The sequence below is a fragment of the Halichoerus grypus genome, chromosome 2 (genome assembly GCF_964656455.1).
Source record: "Halichoerus grypus chromosome 2, mHalGry1.hap1.1, whole genome shotgun sequence".
Taxonomy (NCBI): domain Eukaryota; kingdom Metazoa; phylum Chordata; class Mammalia; order Carnivora; family Phocidae; genus Halichoerus; species Halichoerus grypus.
Window position 1 is genome coordinate 166,483,636 of NC_135713.1, and position 21,812 is coordinate 166,505,447.

At 38.8% G+C, this 21,812-nt stretch overlaps 1 protein-coding gene across 4 annotated transcripts in view; it reads left to right on the plus strand.

Annotated features, from left to right (window-relative positions):
* The window catches only part of SSH2 (slingshot protein phosphatase 2), a 242,910-nt gene that overhangs the window by 199,417 nt on the left and 21,681 nt on the right, over nucleotides 1–21,812 (plus strand). For all 4 annotated transcript variants that reach the window (XM_036094635.2, XM_036094638.2, XM_078068104.1 and 1 more), the window contains 5 exons: nucleotides 1,438–1,632; nucleotides 5,029–5,122; nucleotides 5,259–5,387; nucleotides 15,484–15,530; nucleotides 19,248–19,394. In XM_036094635.2, the coding sequence (XP_035950528.1) occupies nucleotides 1,438–1,632; nucleotides 5,029–5,122; nucleotides 5,259–5,387; nucleotides 15,484–15,530; nucleotides 19,248–19,394 (612 nt within the window). The remainder of the gene's footprint in view (nucleotides 1–1,437; nucleotides 1,633–5,028; nucleotides 5,123–5,258; nucleotides 5,388–15,483; nucleotides 15,531–19,247; nucleotides 19,395–21,812) is intronic.

Sequence of the window (21,812 nt, forward strand, 5' to 3'; positions counted from 1 at the left end):
CTCCCCCTGCTCTCTCTCTCTCTAAAATAAATAAATCTTTTTTTTTTTTTTTTTTTTAATTTATTTGACAGAGACAATGCGAGAGAGGGAACACAAGCAGGGGGAGTGGGAAAGGGAGAAGCAGGCTCCCTGCTGAGCAGGGACCCCCCCCCCATGCGGGGCTCGATCCCAGGACCCTGAGATCATGACCTGAGCTGAAGGCAGACGCTTAACGGCTGAGCCACTCAGGCGCCCCATAAATAAATCTTTTTAAAAAATAAAATAAAAATAAAGTGTAGAATGTGGTCATATCGTTATTATAGATCTATGCATAGACAAAAAGACTGGAAAGATCTATACTAAAATTTTAATAACAATGGTTATTTCCCAGTGATCAGACTACAGGATATTTCTGCCTTTTACTTAAGGTCCCTAAATTTTCTAAAGTTAGCATGGATCACTTTTGTTATGGGGGAAAAAAATTAAACAGTATTCTTAAAAGAAAGATGTAAATGGATTGCCTGTAGAATTCTCTCATAATGCCCTCTTCCCGTAGGAGACATTAGCTTTTAGCTAATAAGACATTTCATTTAACAAATACTAACTGTGCTCCAACTATGAACGGTAATGAACTGGGCATTCTTATAGGCACTTGAGATATATCAGTAAACAAAATGTAGAAAGATCCTTGCTCTTACATAACTAATTTCCTAGCATTTCTGGTTTTAGCTTTTCCCAAGTATATAACTAAAAAGGTTCTTCTCAAATAAAATAAAAGTAAAAAAAAAAAAGTACTTTCAGTTTTGTTTACCCTTCTTGGGTTCCTGAGTTCATGGTCAGAGATTTAATTAGTATAACCAGAGCTATTCTTAGAAAGTGGCTCAAGTGTATGAATAAATGGTTTAAAGAGACTGGGAGACTAAAGCAGTAAGAATGATAAATGTCATTAGATTAGTACTTCCTGGGCATGAAAGGACATGTCCTCAAGGCCTAGGGACATCTATCTATCTATGTGATCTTTGTGGGCCCTCTAAGAATCATAGGAAGTGTATGCGGTAAGATGATTCTGTGCCAAGGGAGACAAATACTTATATAGTAAATAGTTGAGATCTTTAGTTCTGTAGTGATACAGCATACCTTCAGTATGGTTCCAACTACAGGATCATGAGCTCCATAGGTACCCAGACCTATTTTTCACTGGTGGGTTGTCAATTCTCCCGCCCCTCTCTACCCCCAACCTTAATAATGCATCGGCAAGAAGTGTCTAGCTGATTGCTATGAATAGATAATATAGTATAATCGGAATCAGAGAATCTTAAATTCCAGGGAATAGATAGATTCTCCAGAGGCCAAATTCTATAGGATTTAAAAACTGAAAGAGTTTTGGATGCACATGGATTATTGGCTTTTTGGTGTCCCCACAGTTCTACAGGGCTCATTTCCCAGCGTATCTTTCAGGTCTGCACTACAGAGTTTACACAAGGCTTGTGAAGTGGCCAGAATGCATAACTACTACCCAGGCAGCCTGTTTCTCACCTGGGTGAGTTATTACGAGAGCCACATCAACTCAGATCAGTCGTCAGTCAATGAATGGAATGCTATGCAGGATGTGCAGTCCCACCGGCCTGACTCTCCAGCCCTCTTCACAGACATGTAAGTCAGCTTACTCAGGATCACGGAAGTGTTCTCTGTTGTATCCTAGGAGGTGTGAGCAACATGTTCCTCCCTAATCTCTCCTCTTGGAGAATTAATCTCATCCAGTGATATTAGTCAATGTCTACACTACACAACTGCCACACAAAGAACCCTATTCTTTCTGTTGTCTGCAAAGGCCTAAGGAGTTTCACTCCTGGGCACAATGGAATCTCCATAGTAAAGAACTGCAATACCATAAAATCCCGTTCAGATTCCACTAATTTGACATTTGAGTTTAAAAGGAGTTAGGCTGAAGTCTGCCTTTGCATTATCTGAAAGAAGCATTTGGTAAGCAAATTAATGACACAGAGAAGCTTTTTGTTGTTTTGTTTTAAGATTCTATTTTTAAGTAATCTCTACACCCAATGTGGGGCTCGAACTTACAACCCCTAGATCAAGGGTCACATGCTGTACTGAGTGAGCCAGCCAAGCGCCCCGACATATAGAGAAGCTTTTAAAGAGATGTTTCCAATACTTAAGAAAACAAGATGCTTCCAGTCAATTTAAAAGACTGCCTAGGTTGCTGTGCTAATTTTAAACTGATTTCTGTCCACATATTTTAAAAAATAACTTATAATTCAAGTGTTTGACTCAGCCCCACCATTGCCCTGTTGGGTCTTTGTCAGTGAGATTTTATTAAATCTCCCTGGTGTACTGTGAGTTGATAAGGGCCTGAGGTGGAGTTGATGTTTATTTCCTTTTTAGGTCTATGTGTTGAAACTTATGTGACTATTTTGGAAATTAATCAGGATGTTTATTTTGCTCTGAATTGATCTTTCTGCAGTTCCAAGGTATTCTACAGCTGGAAAAGAAGAGTAGCTACTTACTATCTGACCATACAAACCTTCACCTTCAGATTCCTAAATTGATACCAAAACAGTTCATGGTTTTTTGTTTTGTTTTGTTTTAAGAAAATACTTAGTTTAGATAGTAGTGTAAACTTATTTTTACTAGAAAAGGTGAAATTTCCAAGAATTGTGTGAACAGAGCAGGCAAAAAAAGCAGTGGAAGCTTTTTGCATAGGGTGTTACTGATACTAGGACCTCCTTTTTATTAGCCCTAGTCCTTTGAAGATCCCACAGTAACTGAAAAGATAAGGATTAGTCTGGCTTTCAGAATCTTGGAAAATGTTACTGATTTCATGCCTTATAGCTGGCTGGTGGGTATCAAGGGAATGGATGTCTCATCTGGCTCAAAAATGGACATTCTAAACCAGACTTACATGAGAGAGAGAAAACCCTTCTTTTCATTTCTCATGATTTTATTAGAGAAAATTTGGATATTACATCAGAAAGAAAGAAGAGGAAAGGAAATTGGCCGTAATCTGTCTCTATCCCCAAGCAAAAAGAATAATGTAAAGTGTAGCCCCAAGCACATGGTAGAAGCTCATTAAACGTTAGCTCTTAGTATGTACCATATAACCCCAATTTTAAGATATATTTACTAACCAAATGTCTGTCACAGAAAGAGAGACTGAAAAGCTGTAGGTCATAATAATTGATAATGATTATCTCTGATGCAGGGATTTTCAGTGATTTTATTTTTCTTCGTGTTTTTATGTATTTTCCGAATTTTTCTCTAGTGAAATCAAGCAAGAAAGTGTATTTGTGTTGTAATTTTTTTCCATTCCCTCCTCCTCCCTAAACTGACTAGAAAAGCCTAAAAAAGAATGCTGAGCATACAGGGAAAATGTGTGCCAAAATGGATTTGGGTGCTCTACTGCAAATAAAGTTTATATTTTGAAATACAAGGAAGGGGAGGAAGGGATATATGTGCATAGTGCCTCCAGTGTACGTCAAGTATTATGCCAAGCACTTCATACATGGTACCTCGTTTAATCCTCATAAGACCCTCATGAGGCAGTATGATTATTATCCTCATTTTATAGAAAAGGAAACCCGCTCAGAGAAGGGAAGGAATTTGTTCAAGGTTGTACCACTGGGAAGTAGCAGAGCTGGGATTAAAACCCAGGTGTGTCTGCTCCCAAACCACTCTGCCTCAAAGAAGTATTATAAAGGATTAGGAGAAAGATTGCTAACTAGGGAATCTAACTCATGCACGTAGATGGTAAAATTTGTTTTTATCAATAATTTTAATGGAAGACTGAAATGTATAACTTTCTACCATTAGCTAGTCTAGGAAAAATGGTGAGGAGCATGATTAAGAATTTTAATCCTGGTCAAGACAGGGATGCCTTGGCGGATAGGGAAAAGGCACAGGCATTATCTGTATTCTGCAGGGTTCATGAGAAACTACGAGCCCAAGTGGTGGGGAGCCCCAAGGTTGTGAGGTCAGAGCAGCCATTTTTGGAGATTACTGAAGCTATTTTTGCAGCCAGTGATAAGGCCGTAGGCAGCAAGGGCAGGCAGGATGCCTGATGGCTTAGTCCAGTTCCATCTCCAAATAAGGAGGTACAGAGCAGATACCTTTTTTGAGTAGGTAAGAGGGAAAGATGAGACAGAAAGTGCTCTTTGTCAGCCTCATGCAAATTCTGCATAATATGAAATAATGCTTTTAGAGAGAAGCATCCAGTTAACATTGAACCAATACCTTTCTAGTAATTGGAGAGTCAGCTTCCTAGTTTAATTTCCTATTAAAGTTCCAAGGGTAATTTTATTTTAAGAGTCAGAAGATTAAGGAAGCAACATAATCCTTCAGGTAGAGTGTTAGGCTGGGCTGAGAGTGCTGGTTCTCCTGCCAGTGTATGTGATCTTTGGCATGTCATTTAACCTTTCAGCTGTTTATTTCCTTTATCTGTAAAATGGGGATAACAATTTCACAGAGACGTTGTGAGAGCTTTTATGAAAAGAAACACATTTTGGATGAAAGTACTCTTGGTAGTTAATCCTTGAAAACCCTCTTTGGAGTGAATTTGCCTCAATGAAGAAGGCAGAAATCACTCTTTCATCTTTCCTGTTTTCTAGAATGATAGCAAAGAATGGTCAGCATTAGGTGGCATTTTAAGCTACAGAAGACCTAGTTCTGTAGTGGGTCACACCACTGTTCTACCCAGCTTGGTATTCTAGCTCAGCAAGTGGTAGTCAGGGGTACTTGATGAAACATGGCTATACACAGTATAGCTTATTGTCTTTATTCCTATAGATGTATGTGGATATATTTAAGGACTTTTAGACATGTACAACCTCTTCAAGTAATAATTTCTACACGTTTACATTCTATGCATTGTGAAAAGAAACTTTTTTAAATACTTTTTTTTTTTGCCATGCCCCCAGAATATAAATGTTCGAGGGTAATAGAGGGAAGGTCTGCCAATTTGAAAACATAAACAAATGGCACATTCATTAACCTAGTCAAATTCCTGCCTAAGAAAAATCACCATTTCTCTCTTCTCAGACCAACTGAACGTGAGCGAACAGAAAGATTAATTAAAACCAAATTAAGGGAGATAATGATGCAGAAGGATTTGGAGAATATCACATCCAAAGAGGTAAGAGACCTTGAGTTCTCCCTGTTCCAAGGCTAGGAGTGTGGGATAACAGTAGGTATAGGGTTAGAAATCGTGAGTGATTGAAAGCACAGAGATACTTTTCAGAGACTAGTAAAATATGTCCTCTCTGTTTCAGATACGAACTGAGTTGGAAATGCAAATGGTGTGCAACTTACGAGAATTCAAGGAATTTATAGATAATGAAATGATAGTGATCCTTGGTCAAATGGATAGCCCTACACAGATATTTGAGCATGTATTCTTGGTAAGTCTCAGAGCCACTCTAAGTGATGTGCTGAATCTAGTCCATACCAGCTCTGGAGGAGCAACTGTTAAATTTTAGTATATTTAAATAAAATGTAACTTAAAAACAAAGGTAGTAAATACTCAGACCTCATCACTTCCTAGTTTTTTACTGTTATCTGTGCTCTTAGGTTATTTACATCTATTATATGGTGGAAATGTTAGATAATGGTGTGCTTCTGCTCATCTCTTCCCAATTCCTCATTCAGTGACATCAAGCTGGTAGATTGAAATTGACTGGTGCAAAAATTTACACCAAGGAAGTGGGCAAATGCTACAAATCAGGCCCTTTTTCCCCCCAGAGATTGTTAAATATCTCAGCTATTCTTCATGACAGTCAAAAGTCAAAAACAGACCAGTCCACAATAGCTTTATAGTGTATACAAATAGAATGATACTTTGAGGTCACTCTTTCAGATTTGCCAGATTTGCCTAAGGTCAGATATATCTGAGCAGAGCAGGTGGGGACTACTTAGGACTTAGAGACTATTGGACTTTTAAACATTTGGAATTTTATAGCTACATTTTGAGTCCCCCAAATATTTTTGTGTTTGCTAAAATTACAGTGACTTAAAATTGTTCTTCATGGTTTTTGAACATTCAGTGACCTGAAATTAGCCCAAGGACACCTTTCTAATCTTTAGAAAGCTTCTAAAATCCTAAGAACCATTTTCCTTCCAAATATTAAAGAGTTTTAGTTTCCATCTGTACATGGCAGTGGGAATAAGGTTAAAAAGGATAATTAGAATCAGTGGGAAATGTCAAAGCTTCGTTTTGTTTCCACTTCCCACACACTTTGACCAAAAATGCTAACAAGGAAATAAATTGATTGGTTTGAATTTCACTTCCTTTCTCTGGTGAGGACATTTGTGAAATGATTAGAAGCTGAGAAACAGGAGACAAGAGGAATAAATGCCCAGGAACTGACTAAATTGGATCATCTCACCCCTGAATATTCAAGAGCTTATATCACCAAGCAGTCAGATTTTATACCATTGAAGGCTGTGCCCTGAATTAGCTTCTTGACAGTCCAGAGTATGTGTGCTTGGAGTGATTCATCGTGCCGTGTAGCTATGAAATTACTCGTGAAAAGCTGTGAGCTGGAAAGGGAACTTTTTTTTCCATTACTTTAACTTGACCAATGTGTGTTGCCATTTCTGGGTGTAGATCATACTGCAAAACTATCATTGACCTTTCCATTTGTAAAGCACTTGGCTTCATCGTCTTTTGTGTATACCTCCAGAAGTGTTCAAGTATTCCCTGCTGGTGTATTGTTGGAAGGAATTTTTGTGTAATCTATAGAAAACTTATGAGTCACTCATTCAAATGGACCCTGCCCGCAACTGCTTCTGTGTAACATGACTAATTTTTGTGAAGGGCAAGTGCCTGTAGCCAAAAATAGCTCATGTTAGAAAATGACCAGAGCTGTAAACTCGGAAGTCACTTTTGCATTAGCTTGTATTTTAATACCAAAAAGGATGTAGACATGATGAATATGAAATACAGTTAATATCTGAGTGTTCAACCTGTTTAATTTGGTGCATACTTCCACCCACCTCTGGTGCCACCCCCCTCAAGAACTACCTTCTCTTTCCTTCTTCCTGAAATGATATATTTTAGTGGTATTCTTAGCAGAAAAAACAATCCACTTCTCCCCAGATTAGAGTCTCTAATCAACTACAAATGCATTTGAGTATTTGTACCAGGATATTCATCCTATTAATTCATGATTATTGGCATATTCTTCTGTCTTGCTTTTTTACTTACTACAAAAATAATTCATGTTCATTACAGAAAGCTTAGACAATTTAATTTTTTTAGTGAGCTACACGAAGTCCATTCCTTTCTATTTATTTTTTGATTGAAGTATAATTAACATACAACGTTATATTAGTTTCAGGTGTGCAGCATAACGATTCAACAATTTTATACATTACTCAGTGCTCACCACAGTAGGGGTAGTCACCATCTGTCACCATGCAACGTTATTACAATATTATTGACTATATTCCCTATCCCGTACATTTCCATCTCTGTAATTTATTAATTTTATGACTGGAAGTTTGTAACTCTTAATCCCCTTTATCTGTTTACCCACCCATTCCTCCCCCCCCAGTTTTCCTCTGGCAGCCACCAATGTGTTCTCTGTATATAGAGTCCGGTTTTATTTGTTGATTTTTTATATTTCACGTATAAGTGAAATCATATGGTATTTTTCTTTCTCTGACTTATTTCACTTAGCGCGATTACTGACATATTCTTCTGTCTTGGGTTTTTTATTTATTACAAAAATAATTTATGTTCATTGTAGAAAGCTTAGACAATTTCAAAAGACAATAACATTTAATCGTCAGCAAAAGAGATAAGCACTGATATCTTATGTTATATAATATTCCAGTCTTTTTTACTTTTTTTTTTTTTTTTTTTTAAAGATTTTATTTATGGGACACCTGGGTGGCTCAGTGGTTAAGCGTCTGCCTTCGGCTCAGGTCATGATCCCAGGGTCCTGGGATCGAGCCCCGCATCGGGCTCCCTGCTCGGCGGGAACTCTGCTTCTCCCTCTCCCACTCCCCCTGCTTGTGTTCCCTCTCTCGCTGTGTCTCTGTCAAATAAATAAATAAAATCTTTTTTTAAAAAAAGTTGGTTTTTTTTTTAATTTATTTGAGAGAGAGACAGAGCATGAGAGGGGGCGGGTCAGAGGGAGAAGCAGACTCCCCGCTGAGCAGGGAGTCTGACGTGGGGCTCAATCCCAGGACCCTGGGATCATGACCTGAGCCAAAGGCAGACGCTTAACCAACTGAACCACCCAGGCACCCCTCTTTTTTACTTTTTTAATATGTGTCTATATATTTTTGAAAAAGGGAAATCCTACTCAGCTTCAGATATAATTCTGTTTTCTAGAGAATGGACATGTTCTTTCCATTGTGAATATTTTTCTTATTTGGGAAAAATTTTCAAACTGGAGAATTCTGAAATCTAATTCTTATCCAACAAAATGAGTGTATGAACACTTCTTCATCAATGGCTTCCTCCCTTTGTTTGCACCACCATATCCTGTATCCAGACCCCTATCTCTTCTCCAGTGAGTCTGTACTCTGCTGGCTTTCCTAGCAATTGACACGGAAAAAGAGGTCTTATCCAAGCTGCAAGCGGTGGTGTTAATTTTCTGCAAAGTCATTTCATCTTCTGCATAGCTGCCATGCCTGGAGTGCAAGCAGATTGTGTGAAGGGAGGCAGCAGGATTTTTCCCCTCCCTTTGGAAGAATGCTCAGCTCTGCAGTGCACTGCACAGAGATGTTTATTTAAAAAGGTGTCCAGCTGGTATGGAGAAGAAAAGTTTAAAGCATAGTTTAAAGAAAATCTGCAGCAAGAAGAGAGGATTGATTGGTTGGAAGCCAGGGTATTTCCAGAAAAAGTTCTTCCACACCCTTAAGAGTGTACCACTTCTCTGAGCTGGAAGCCTTTGCCCAGCCAAGTCTCAATATCAACAGTTCTACTGGAGGTTGTCCAGTTTGGCTGAGAAAAAGCTAAATGTGAACAGAGACCCTTTGCTGAAAAGCACGCAGCTTTCTTAGTTGAACAAGGGAAACACAGGAATATTGGACACAACCAATAATTTTGTTCATTAATAAAAAACTAGTCGATTTTTATTGCTGATGGCTATCTTTTTTAATATTTGACATTAAAGAATAATGTTTCCTTTTCAAAGAAAAATTAAGCCTCAAATTGGTAGTTACTTCTGTAGGTGCAGAGAATGGAGGATATGTAAGTAGATCAGACTTAAATCAAATGGGCTATTTTAATTATTCATGATTTTGTCCATCAACTGAAGATGTGTAGCGTGAACTTTTCTCAGAAGGAAAAATTAATAGAGCTCTTGTGCCTGGTTGCCACCATAATATGACTCAGTATTGAGGCTGTAGGTATGATATGATGAAGAAGATATGGGGGTGGCCTTGCTGGCTTTGTCAGTAGAGCATGCGACTCTTCATCTCAGGGTCATGAGTTCAAGCCCCACTTTGGGCGTGGAGCCTACTTTAAAAAACTAAAAGAAAGAAAGAAATTAGTCACATGGGTTTCTGGGCTATGGCATAGTGTAGGGGAACCAGAGTGAAAGATGGAAATGAACTTACTTAAAAATGTGTTATAGTCCCAAGATTTCATTTTACACTTCAGTAAGATTAGAATATGCTTTGCATAATTATATAGAACATAGTGAAAAACCCCATGGAATTGTGTCATTGTAAGCCTGAGAAGCATGGAGAGGGGGAAAAAAAAAAAGGTTGAGTCTTTGGAGGGCCCAGGGGGCTAATATGCATAGCATTTATATTGAGGGCAGAAAAGTAATTACACCACGTTGACTCCATTCTTCCTTTCAGGCTGAACCTGAAGCAGCCCTAAGCACAGCCCAAGTCATGTTATACGGACTTCACTAAGTCAGTAGCCAAAGCTTTTAATTTATTTTGTTTCTGGATATGTGCCATTTCAGATTGTCAGGTTGAATTTTCTCTGGACAGGTAGATGAAAACCATGGACTTTTCCCATCATGTAAGGGTTATTTCCATCTAGCTGGACAAAGTTCCACAGAGGATTTAGACTTCTAAATTAAGAAGTGAAGTGGTCACATTTCCCTGGCTACAATTTAGTCTCTCAACCCTTATTGCCTGGCTTCTGTCTCCTTGAGGTTCTTTATAGTTCTTACCTCTTTCTTTGGTGTGGCAGCTTGTTTTCAAAGGTTGAGCACAGAGCCTTCAGAACCTTCCATATATTTTGAAAGCAAGTCAGCTGAGCCCAGGTCTGTAGAAAAGATCAGTTGTCCATCAGTTACTGTCCTTTTCCTAAATGGAACTTCACAGCATCCTTGATCTGTATCTCTCAGTTCAACAGCCAAATTAAATAACATTATCACTTGTATTGTGATGATAGTGCTTGCATAACACAGTTTTCAGAGTGCTTCATTTACTTATCTTATTTGATCATTCATTTAATAAACATTTGTTGACTCTCTTTTTTGTGCCAGGCACGAGGCTAGGTATTTGTGCAATCTGATCTGTTTCTATAAGGAGAGAGTAATGAACCGTATCAGGTAGGTATTCATGGAAGGCCCCTGGATTAGACAATTAGAAGTGGTCATTAGTAACATTAGCAAGAGTGATGAGGGCAGAAATCACAGTGCTGTAGGTTGAGACATATGGGAAATGAGGAATCAGGGGAAGTATTAGATTATATTTCTATGACTCTTGGTAAGGGAAGGGAAGAAAGGAGTGTCTGGAAGAGAATTCAGGATGGAAAGAGGGTTTTTCCACTTTAATATGGGAGAAACTGGTGTTTTGTTTTTTTTTGTTTTTTTTTTTTGTTGGGGACTGGGGGTTGGAATGGGAACTCATAAACAACAGAAACTTATTTCTTATAGTTCTTTGGCTAAAATCTGGGATCAGGGTACCTGCACGGTCAGGTGAGGACCATCTTCTGGGTCATAGACTTCTTTGTACTTTCACATGGCAGAAGAGATCAGTAAAAACTTCCTATCTGTGATTTGAGAAGGTACCCATTTAGGTATATAGGACTAGAGTGGGAAGAGTGTTCCATTTTACAGATAAGGAAAGCAAAGACAGAGAGGTTAAGCAGTTTCCCCAGTGCCCCCACAGTAGAGTGGGAAGTTGGGACTTGAACCTGAGTCTTCTAATGCTAAATTGCATTTAATGCATAATTCTAAAATAGGTAAATTCCTACTTTTAAATGTTTGCCTTTTCAAAAGAGAGTGAAGAGAGAGTCCAAAGATAGAAAATGGACCTGAGGGGGCACCTGGGTGGCTCAGTCGGTTAAGCAGCTGCCTTCGGCTCAGGTCATGATCCCAGGGTCCTGGGATCGAGCTCCGTGTTGGGCTCCCTGCTCAGCGAGAGCCTGCTTCTCCCTCTCCCTCTGCCTGCCCCTCTGCCTACTTGTGTTCTCTGTCAAATAAATAAATAAAATCTTTAAAAAAAAAAAAAGAAGAAGAAAGGAAATGGACCTGAAACATTGAAAAGTTGCTCACTTTTACTCTTAAGAAACATGCAAATTGAAATTACACTGAGATGCATTTCACACCTATCAAACTGGCAAAAATTCAAAAGCTTAACCACACGTTTTGTTGGGAAAGCTGTGGGGAAAGTGGCACTCTCATACATTGTTGGTGGGAATGCAGAATTGTTTCAGTCTCTGTGGAGGGGAATTTAGCAATGTCTAACAAAACTGTGCATTGGCCCTTGACCCAGCAACCTCACTTCCACAAATATGAAACAACATTCATAGAAGACTAGTTGAATAAACTATTCTATCACTATCCAGTGAAGTGCTAATAGGTGTAAGAAGGAATAAGGAAGACCTCTGTGAACTGTGATATGGAGTGGTTCTGAGGATATATTGTAAAGTGAAGCAAGTGAGGAACAAAAGTATATGTAGTATACTACTTTTATGTAAGTAAGAAATGGTAATAAGGATATATTTCTTGTTGTTGTTGTTTTCAAAATAGAACATAGGTAGAATAAGCCAGAAACTAATGAAAATGGTTACCCTTAGGGATTGAAGTGAACTGAGTGAGACTTCAAGTTTAATTTTTAATAAACTTTTGACTTTCAATCTTATGAAAGTTTTGCATATTCAGAATCAAATGGGAAAAGCACACCCTAAAGTTGAATACAAACAGGAGCAAGTGAACCCAAATATATAGCAAATGGATAACTTCACAGAAGGAAATTAATTCGGGGTGCCTGGGTGGCTCAGTAGGTTAAGTGAACTCAAGTGTCTTGAGTTCAGCTCAAGTTATGATTTCTGGGTCCTGGGATCGAGTCCCCCGTGGGGCTCCCTGCTCAGTGGGGAGTCTGCTTCTCCCTCTCCCTCTGTGCTCTCTTGCTCTCGCCCTCTCTCAAGTAAATAAATAAAATATTTTTTAAAAATTATTTTAGGGGAGCCTGGGTGGCTCAGTTGTTGGGCATCTGCCTTCGGCTCAGGTCATGATCCCAGGGTCCTGGGATCGAGCCCTGCTTCAGGCTCCCTGGTCAGCGGGAAGTCTGCTTCTCCCTCTCCCACTCCCCCTGCTTGTGTTCCCTCTCTCGCTGTGGCTCTCTCTGCCAAATAAATAAATAAAATCTTTTTAAAAAATATTTTAAAAAGAAGGAAATTAATTTAAATAACTTTTGAGCATAATATTCTGGTTGAACCTCTTCATGGGAAGAGAAAAAAAACTGCAAAGAAATTTTGAACTTAATAGGTTTGTAATTGGCTGTGATATTGGTGTAGTAATGTTGAAGTTATTTTGTAAATAGAGTTAATGAGTTGTTGGAAACCAAGGTTATCACTGTGGAATAGGGAGATAAAAATGATGACAAAGGGACAAGAAAGAAAGGAAGAACCTTGTGTTAACTTTGAATTGGAGGTACCAGTGTAAATTCAATTTTTTTAGCCAAAGAACTATGAGAAATAAGTTTCTGTTGTTTATGAGTTCCCATTCCAACCCCCAGTCCCCGACAAAAAAAAAAAAAAAAACACCAGTTTCTCCCATATTAAAGTGGAAAAACCCTCTTTCCATCCTGAATTCTCTTCCAGACACTCCTTTCTTCCCTTCCCTTACCAAGAGTCATAGAAATATAATCTAATACTTCCTCTGATTCCTCATTTCCCATATGTCTCAACCTACAGCACTGTGATTTCTGCCCTCATCACTCTTGCTAATGTTACTAATGACCACTTCTAATTGTCTAATCCAGGGGCCTTCCATGGCCTATCCCAATGGCCTTCCATGAATACCTACCTGATACGGTTCATTACTCTCTCCTTATAGAAACAGATCAGATTGCACAAATATCTAGCCTCATGCCTGGCACAAAAAAGAGAGTCAACAGTATGGGGCTCAAACTCATGATCCTGAGGTCAAGACCTGAGCTGAGATCAAGAATTGGAGGCTCAACTGATTGAGCCACCCACCCAGTGCTCCTGTAAATTCAATATTTTTTTTCAAGTATTTCCTAGATCTGTTCACTGAAAAGTTTAGAAGCAGTAACACCCAATATTTATGAGCATATCTAATTAATGTCCAGGTTTTGATTGCAAAATATCATTCTTTGCTAAAAGAAACCAGGGTTCCTTGGGGAAATCGCTAATTCCACTCACAAAGTGAATCTGGAACAACTTCTTATGCCAGAAAGCAAAGAAATATTCAAAAACTAGTGGGGTCATATCAAAAAGAGCTTGCCTGCTTGAAGAGATTCCCACTGATCAAATTCAGGACAGTTTGAGTGTCAGGAAAAAAAAAATGGTAATGGATTATATAACATTCTAAATACAAAAAGAATTCAAGAACTCATAGTGGCATTCAGAGTGTGGAAGGAATGACTAGGTGAAGCTCTCTTTTACAAAGAAGAATGCCAGCTCCCATGCAGAAGGAATGATAGAATTAGAAAACCACCATTTTGTCAACGTCCAGTAAAATAATTTATTTGGACAAGGTCAGCAGTTGATGCTAAAACCATAGGGTAAAAGATTATTGTGAAACAGGATATTCACCTGACTTCAAAGATCACTAATACCTAAAGATTACTAATTAATTGTAAAGAAACCTTAACAATAGTGGGATGTGGCAGATACAAAGGTACCTACCAAGAATTCAAGTTCAGCATGACAATGAGACAAATGGACGTTATGTGCCTCAAGATTTGATGCAATAGGAAATACACAATACTATCCTTATATTATTCTTGCCAAGAATTTTGACCTGGATCTAGTTATCAGGAGACAAATAGACAAATCCAGATTGTGATGAGTTCTCCAAGATTACAGATCTGTAGTCAACAAAAATGTCAATATCATGAAAACCGAAATAAAGTTGGGATGGACTGTCCAAGACCAGATTAAATGAGAAAGAGACATGGAAACTAAATACAAAGTATGATTTTTTTTTTTTTAAAGATTTTTATTTATATGAGAGAGAGCACAAGCTGGGGGAGTAGCAGGGGGAGAGGGAGAAGCAGGTTCCCCACTGAGCAGCGAACCAGACGCAGAGCTAGATCCCAGGACCCCAAGATCACAACCTGAGCCAAAGGCAGACGCTTAACCAACTGAGCCACCCAGGCGCCCCCCCACAAAGTATGATTCTTGATTGGATGAATATAAAGGACAGTTTTGAGAGGACAGTTTTTGAATTTCAAATATTGATAATGTATTAGGCTATCATTGCGTTAGTGTTTTCTTTCTTAGTTGTAAAAATGGAAATAGGAGAATGTTCTTGTTCATAAGCAATACATGATCAAATATTGAAGTGTCATGATTGCTCAGATTACTTTCAAATGGCTCAGGGGAAGAAAGTATGATAACATACTGAAAGAAAGGGAAGGGGAGAGAGAAAGCAAATATGGTAAAATATTAACAAATGATAGATCTTTCAGATAATCTGTACAACTCTTCCTTCTTTAAATGTTGTATATCATGTTTCCCTTGTTTGTTTAACAGAAGCTGCTATTTCACTCTCTCTGGATATAACATAAGGCACTAGAAAAATACGGGCTTTAGAATGAAATCTAGGTTTAATTCATAATAATGCCACTTTGTTCATTGAACAAATGTTTATTACTGAATACCTGCCAAGTGCCAGGCACTGTTCAGGGTGTCCTTAGGGAACAAGAGATCTGGTTGCTATCCTCAAGAAGCTTATATTATAGTGGAGGAGAGAGGTAATAAATAAGCACATAAATAAATATACAAGTATCAGAGTACTATAAACAAGGAAGACAGATGACATTTACCTTAGATTGGAGGATAATCAAAGACAGTTTTCCAACAAGTGATCTTGAGCAAAAATTATTTGAATTCTATGAGGGCTGGTTTTCTGATCTGTAAAAATGAAGATAGCTTTCTTATCCTATCACTTGTAAAAACTAAATGTGATCACGTATAAAGTACCTGACCTATTGAAAGGAACCGTGGTAGATGTTACTGGCTCTGCTTCTTCCTTCATGGGACTCCTTTACAAGCATTGTATTTTGTTCATTTGCTAATACTCCCTAATCTTTTTTTCCCCCCAACAGGGCTCAGAATGGAATGCCTCTAATTTAGAGGATTTACAGAACCGAGGGTAAGCACACAGAGCAATTGCTTTTATCCCCCTGACAGAAATCACTGTTCTTTTTTACTTTTTCCTGTCATATAGGTGTCAGTGAGTAACTTTAAGCCTAAGAGTTGCTTCCAGTTGATTCTAATCAGGTGTAATCTAATAAAAAGTTAAGTGGCCATTCTCCCACTGTTTCATCCTCCCCCACACACAGCTTCCAAGAAAGAGCTACTGTTTCAGTGGAAAGGCTTTCCAAAAGAAACGTGCATGCCTTTCCTGCTGTTTAAAACAAATGTAGTTATTGGTTCCTTTTGTTTGTTTTTAGAGCAATTTAAGATGCACAGTAAAATTGAGGAGAAGGTACAGAGATTTCCCATATACCTCTGCCCCCACACATGCATAGCCCCCCCCCCATTATCACCATCCCCACCGGAGTGGTGCATTTGTTACAGTTGATGAACCTTCATTGATAACATCATAATCATGCAAAGTCCATATTTACGTTATAGTTCACTGTCAGTATTGTACATTCTGTGGCTTTGGACAAATGTATGGTATCATGCATCCATCATTATGGTATCATAGAGTATTTTCACTGCCTTAAAAATCCTCTGTTCTGCCCATTTATTCCCACCCCCACTCCTGGCAACCACTGATCTTTTTACTGCCTCCATAGTTTTGCCTTTGGTTCCTATTTTTATATAAGAGTACACAGAACTACATATGTTGGGTTCACAGCTATCCACTCAACATTTATTGACCATCTTCCATGAGCCAGGTACAGTGCTAGATACTAGAGATCCAAAGAAAAATAAGACTCAGTCCCTATCCTTTTTTAGTAAGGTTCTTGAAATCTAAGTAGGTTATAAATGTAAAGTGGACAAGCTTCTGAAATTGAACAAGAATACCTACTTTGTATTAAGAAATGTGCCCCTAAGCAGCATGGTTATTGAGTTTGATTGTAGCTCTTGAGACCACCATGAACATTCAGCAAGCAAAAGGCTGCCATTCTTCTTCCCTTTTTACTTCTTAGCTAATGCCTCAATTTTTCATTGAAGTTGGCCATGCTAACTCTTAATCGTGGACAGCGGTAAGACCTACTGAAACCCAGAAGCAGTGATGGCTAGTTGCTGGCTGCCTGTTTTCTCAGCTGTAAGCCAACCTCTTCTGGTTATCTTTAGCATGATTAGATGCATACTCCCTACTTTTCCTTCAAAAGAAAGGTATGTCATAAATGCTAAAATGAACTTTGAACAAGACTTAAGCCAGAGAATTATACAAAGAGTTCTTGGGTTGGGGAGAAGGGGGGCCTGAATCTGGTTACTTAATTTAAGATATGAAAATAAATAGAACTTGGAAATTTTAAGTTGATTAGGATTGAGTCTAGAGTTCTTGAAAATAGACTGTATCTTAGTTTTGTGTAAAACGTACCTCTACCTAGCTCAAAGTTTTATTACCAAGAGGGTGCTCAGTAAATGTGAAGGGACGATAGAAAAATTGACTGTGACTTGCCAGAAACTAGCATGTAGATACAGTGTTTAATATGAAATCTGAGATTTGATAAAGCCAGTGCTTGCCAAATGCACTGAAATTACATCGTGCGCACACGCACTTTGACTTCTGACCCCCCCGCTGGAGAGGATACCTGTTCATCTCATTTACTACTTAAAATGCTAAATTATAAAATGCAGATGTATTTGTCTTAAAAGACAGTATAGGCAGATGCTCAGACATCTACTTAGATCTTGTTTCATAAATTCACTGGTTCTTAAACTCTTGTGGAATTAAGAATTATAGTTACAAAACACATATACTGCCTCTGGTGGATGATTTAAGGGACTTTCAAGTCTTAATTTTGGCAATAAGGCCATTTTCACCCAATCTACTGACTTTAGCACCCCAAGTAAAGCGCTCCTCCATATAGAGATGTCAAAGAAGTTTCAAGGAGTGCTAATTTCAATTGGTAGTGGCTGCCTAGGGGTTCTGTAATAAATAGGATTGGGAAGCCTTGTCCTATCATAATCCAGTATTAAAGTATGGGATTAAAGGTGGGAGATTATTCATGTTTATTTTAAATAAGAGAAGGGTACTTTCCTTTTGACAGTTTCATTGAAATATGATTCACATACAGTTCACCCATTTAAAATGTACACTTCAGTGATATTTATTATTTTTAGAGAGTTGTACAATAATTAATTTAGAACATTTTTCAACCCAAAAAGAAATTCTGTACCCTTTAACAGTCACCCCCATTTCCCTTCTCCCCCCAGCTTCTAGAAACTACTAATCTACTCCCTGTCTCTATAGATTTACCTATTCTGGACATTTCATTTAAATGGAATCATATAATATGTGCTCTTTTAAGAATGATTTCTTCCACTTCACATTATATTTTCAAGGTTTATCAATGTTGTAGCATGTGTTAGTACTTCATTCCTTTTTTTTATTGCCAAATAATGTTCCATTGTTTGGAAATACCACATTTTATTTATTCATTCGTCAGTTGATGGACATTTGAGTTGTTTCCACTTTCTAGTTATTATGAATACTGCTGTGACCATTCATGTACAAATTTGGGGGTAGACTTATTTTTCATTTCTCTTGGGTTTATACCTAGGAGAGGAATATGCTGGGTCATAGAGTAACTTCATGTACTGTTTTCCACAATTACATGTGCTTGGTTTTTAAATTAAAAAGAAAAAAAAAATAAAAATCCTTCCTAGTAATGGACTTTGATGCAAAGTTAAAACATATTCAGATCATGTTTCAGAAAAATTTTGGTCTCTTGACCTTAACCACAAAATGGGTTAACTATGGCTCTCCCTTTCTGTAGTCATTTCTCTGACTTCAGATTGGGTTTGTAAGAACGCTATGTGTAGTTCCAAGAAGGAAGCAGCTTCTGCAGAGAGAAATAAGTGAGTCTGTGTTGTGTTGTTGGAGTAAACTCCAGTGATGTCCAAGTCCACACAGCACTGAGAAAAGATAACCATTTGGCAAATTAAACCCAAGCATTTATTGAAATTGTATAGTGAGAGAGACAGCAGAAGAAATTTGTGATACAGAAACCCTTCTCTGCAAGCCTCTGGGTATGGGAGAACTCTCAGACACAGCTGCTGCTCTGGCAGCCAGGACTGCAGCCTAGAGAGTGACAAGAGTTTTAGGTCCAACTTCCCTCTGACCCTCCCAGCCCTCGCCTCTTTTGCCTTTCTTGTAGTTTACAGAGAGTAACAGAGCAAAATCTAGCATTCAGAAAGATAGGAGGAAATTTTTCCCTTTCCTATTTTGTTGTTTTTTGTTTCTTGAGGTAGATGTTAATAGTCTGATTTAATAGAAATGACTTCCAAAGAATAAATTATGTTTCTGGTAATTTTATCGACTGAAGAGAAATTGTCAGATCATGGACCTTGGATTCTTTTGAAGTAAAATACAAGGCATATTTTCAAAAGACTATCAAAGATGAGATTGTATAACTGTACATAAACTGAAAATGGAATTTAGATGTTGAACTTGGTAGACAGCTTTTCTCTCAGTAATTCGTTGGTGCCCAGGTATGTCCTGGATTCTGTTATTTAGTTTCTCTACTAAATAAGTATATAATCTCTTTAGTTTTTTAGCTTTCTTCAATATTTTAGTATTTTATTTCAACCTAGGGAGCAAACAAATTTTAAATACGAAAAACAGTGCTGGAATTGGATTTAGCCTGAGTAGTAGAGCACATACTCTCCCTTGGTTTCCTTGCAGGGTACGGTATATCTTGAATGTCACTCGAGAGATAGATAACTTCTTCCCAGGAGTCTTTGAGTATCATAACATCCGAGTATATGACGAAGAGGCAACGGATCTCCTGGCTTACTGGAATGACACTTACAAATTCATCTCTAAAGCAAAGTGAGTAATGGTCCCACACACATGCTCTGACCCATGTTCCCCCTGCACCACACACGGCTGGGGCCTGAGAGCTGTAGATGGCTTACTGTCTGTACTCTGGGAGAAGGAATTAAAGAAAAAAAGGAGACTGAGGTTCCTTAATCCTGGGGAAAAGTTGACTAGTGACTTCATACTTTCCCTGTAAGTAGATGAAACCCCTGGAAGAATGAATCCCCTGTTGACTCTTTCCATTGAGCACAAGATGAGGGAACACAAACTGAAGCTGCTGCAAACACAGTAAGAGTGACAGAAGGAAGATGTTCTGAAGGAAGTGCTAAGTTGCCAAAGGGGACATGTGAAAGTGAGAGAACAGAAATTACTCCAGGTGGGTGGGATACTGAGTCCTTCTTTCCGAAGACCAGAAGGGAAACTTAGTGAGCTTTGGAAATCTTTTCTCTTTCTTTTACTTTACTCTTATGGTACTCTAAGCAGTGAAATTTTCCTCTGGCCATTCTGTTGATTTCATCTTTAAATTAATTGGTCCTTTTATTTTATTTTTTTTTTAAAGATTTTATTTATTTATTTGACAGAGAGACACAGCAAGAGAGGGAACACAAGCAGGGGGAGTGGGGGAGGGAGAAGCAGGCTTCCCGCGGAGCAGGGAGCCCGATGTGGGGCCCGATGTGGGGCTCGATCCCAAGACGCTGGGATCACGACCTGAGCCAAAGGCAGACGCTTAACGACTGAGCCACCCAGGCGCCCTGAATTGGTCCTTTCAGTGAAACTAAAAGTATTAATTTAATGTTTAGTGTTAATTAGTATTAGTACGTCTGCGCTGGTTTTTTTTAAGTCCCTGGGGATTTCCTTGCCACTCCTGTGTATTCCTTCAATAGAAGGAGCCATAAATGAGCATGTTCGCCACGCTGCCCTCTGATGGGACCACATTCACGTCATCCCTGGCAGATGAGAAGCACTTCTCATTTTTAAAGCCCTCCTTCAGCAATGATTCCACATCTTTCTTCAGGACCTCCATAGTCAAGAATTTCTTCCTCTTAGTTACCCTGAATCCTCCTAGCTTTGAGCCCATATTCTCAGTCTCTAGCTAGCACCTGGAAGAGTGTTTTATATTCTTGAAGGCTGTTATTAAATTGTTCTCAATAATACCTCTCATGGCATGCTTACTATGTGCCTGTTACTTTACAATTTATTCTCTCATGTAATATTTTCTAGAATCCAGAGAGGCATATACTGTCATCCTTTTGTACAGATAGGGACAGACTATAGAGAGAGGTTCAGAGAAGTTACATAACAAGTGGTGAAGATAGGACTTGAACCTAAGATCATGTCTTATTCCAGAGTCCATCAAGTATTTAGGAATAGTCTAGTTCCTTAAGGAAGGGAGACTGGAAAAGACTAGGCATGTTGTGAGGATCACAGCCAAAGAGGCTAGAGTTCAGGTGAGGCCCCAGTCCCAGTGAAAGGAAAGGCCAGTTTCAGCCTTGAGGTAAGATATGTGAGGCATGCAGGGTACACGTGAGCAGGCCGTCCTGCTTGGGCTCATGCGAGTGTAAGTCAGCAGCTGAGAGTGAGCGCCTCTTTAAATGGCACCAGGCACCTCACGTGTTTCATCCTGATCAGGGCCCTGAGTTCCAGACTCGACCTACAGATGGGTGGGTTTAGGATTCCTGAAGTGATACCAGGACCAGGCTTAATCTAGACAACCCAGCACGGGGAGGGACAGGAGGGGTGGGGGGTATGTGGCTGAAACTGAAAGATGAAATTGGATATTCTGAACTGACTTCAGATCCTTCAATATGTGAGTTAGAAAGCATCCGCTGAAAAAGCCCCATTCAAAATGAAGAGATGCTTTTATGGGGGTGGATTTCATAACTGTATTTTTCTTAAAATTGTCCACCTTTGAGCACCTTGCATGCCTGCGGGTATAGACCTGGAATTTGATGTCAGAGCTTGATGGGAAAATATAGAGCACATGTCTGAACTTATATCTGAGTCACTGTGCACTGTAGTCTAAAGTTATGGTGCCATAAACAAAACAAAAATGTCCTAGTCATTTGGGATCATCTAGGCACGCAGAGACACACACCTTCATTAACCTAAGGACTCCAGAATTTCGCATCTGAATGATGGGTAGGAGGTTAATCTTACCTTCCTTTTGAGACTGTTTTGATTATTGCAGATCATTCTCTGAATTCCTATCACTTATCTGGCACATAACCTCATTCCTCTCATTTTGGCACATAACCTCATGCCTTCCTTGCATTGTACTTAACTCTTTCTTGTGTGTCTATCTCCAGCAGAAGAGTTATAAGCCTCTGGAAGGAAGCTTGTTTACTGTAATACAGTGAGTGAGTGAATGAGTAGATTTCCCCGATTAGGCTGATGTACATTTTTTTTAATTTATTGGACTAGCCACATGGG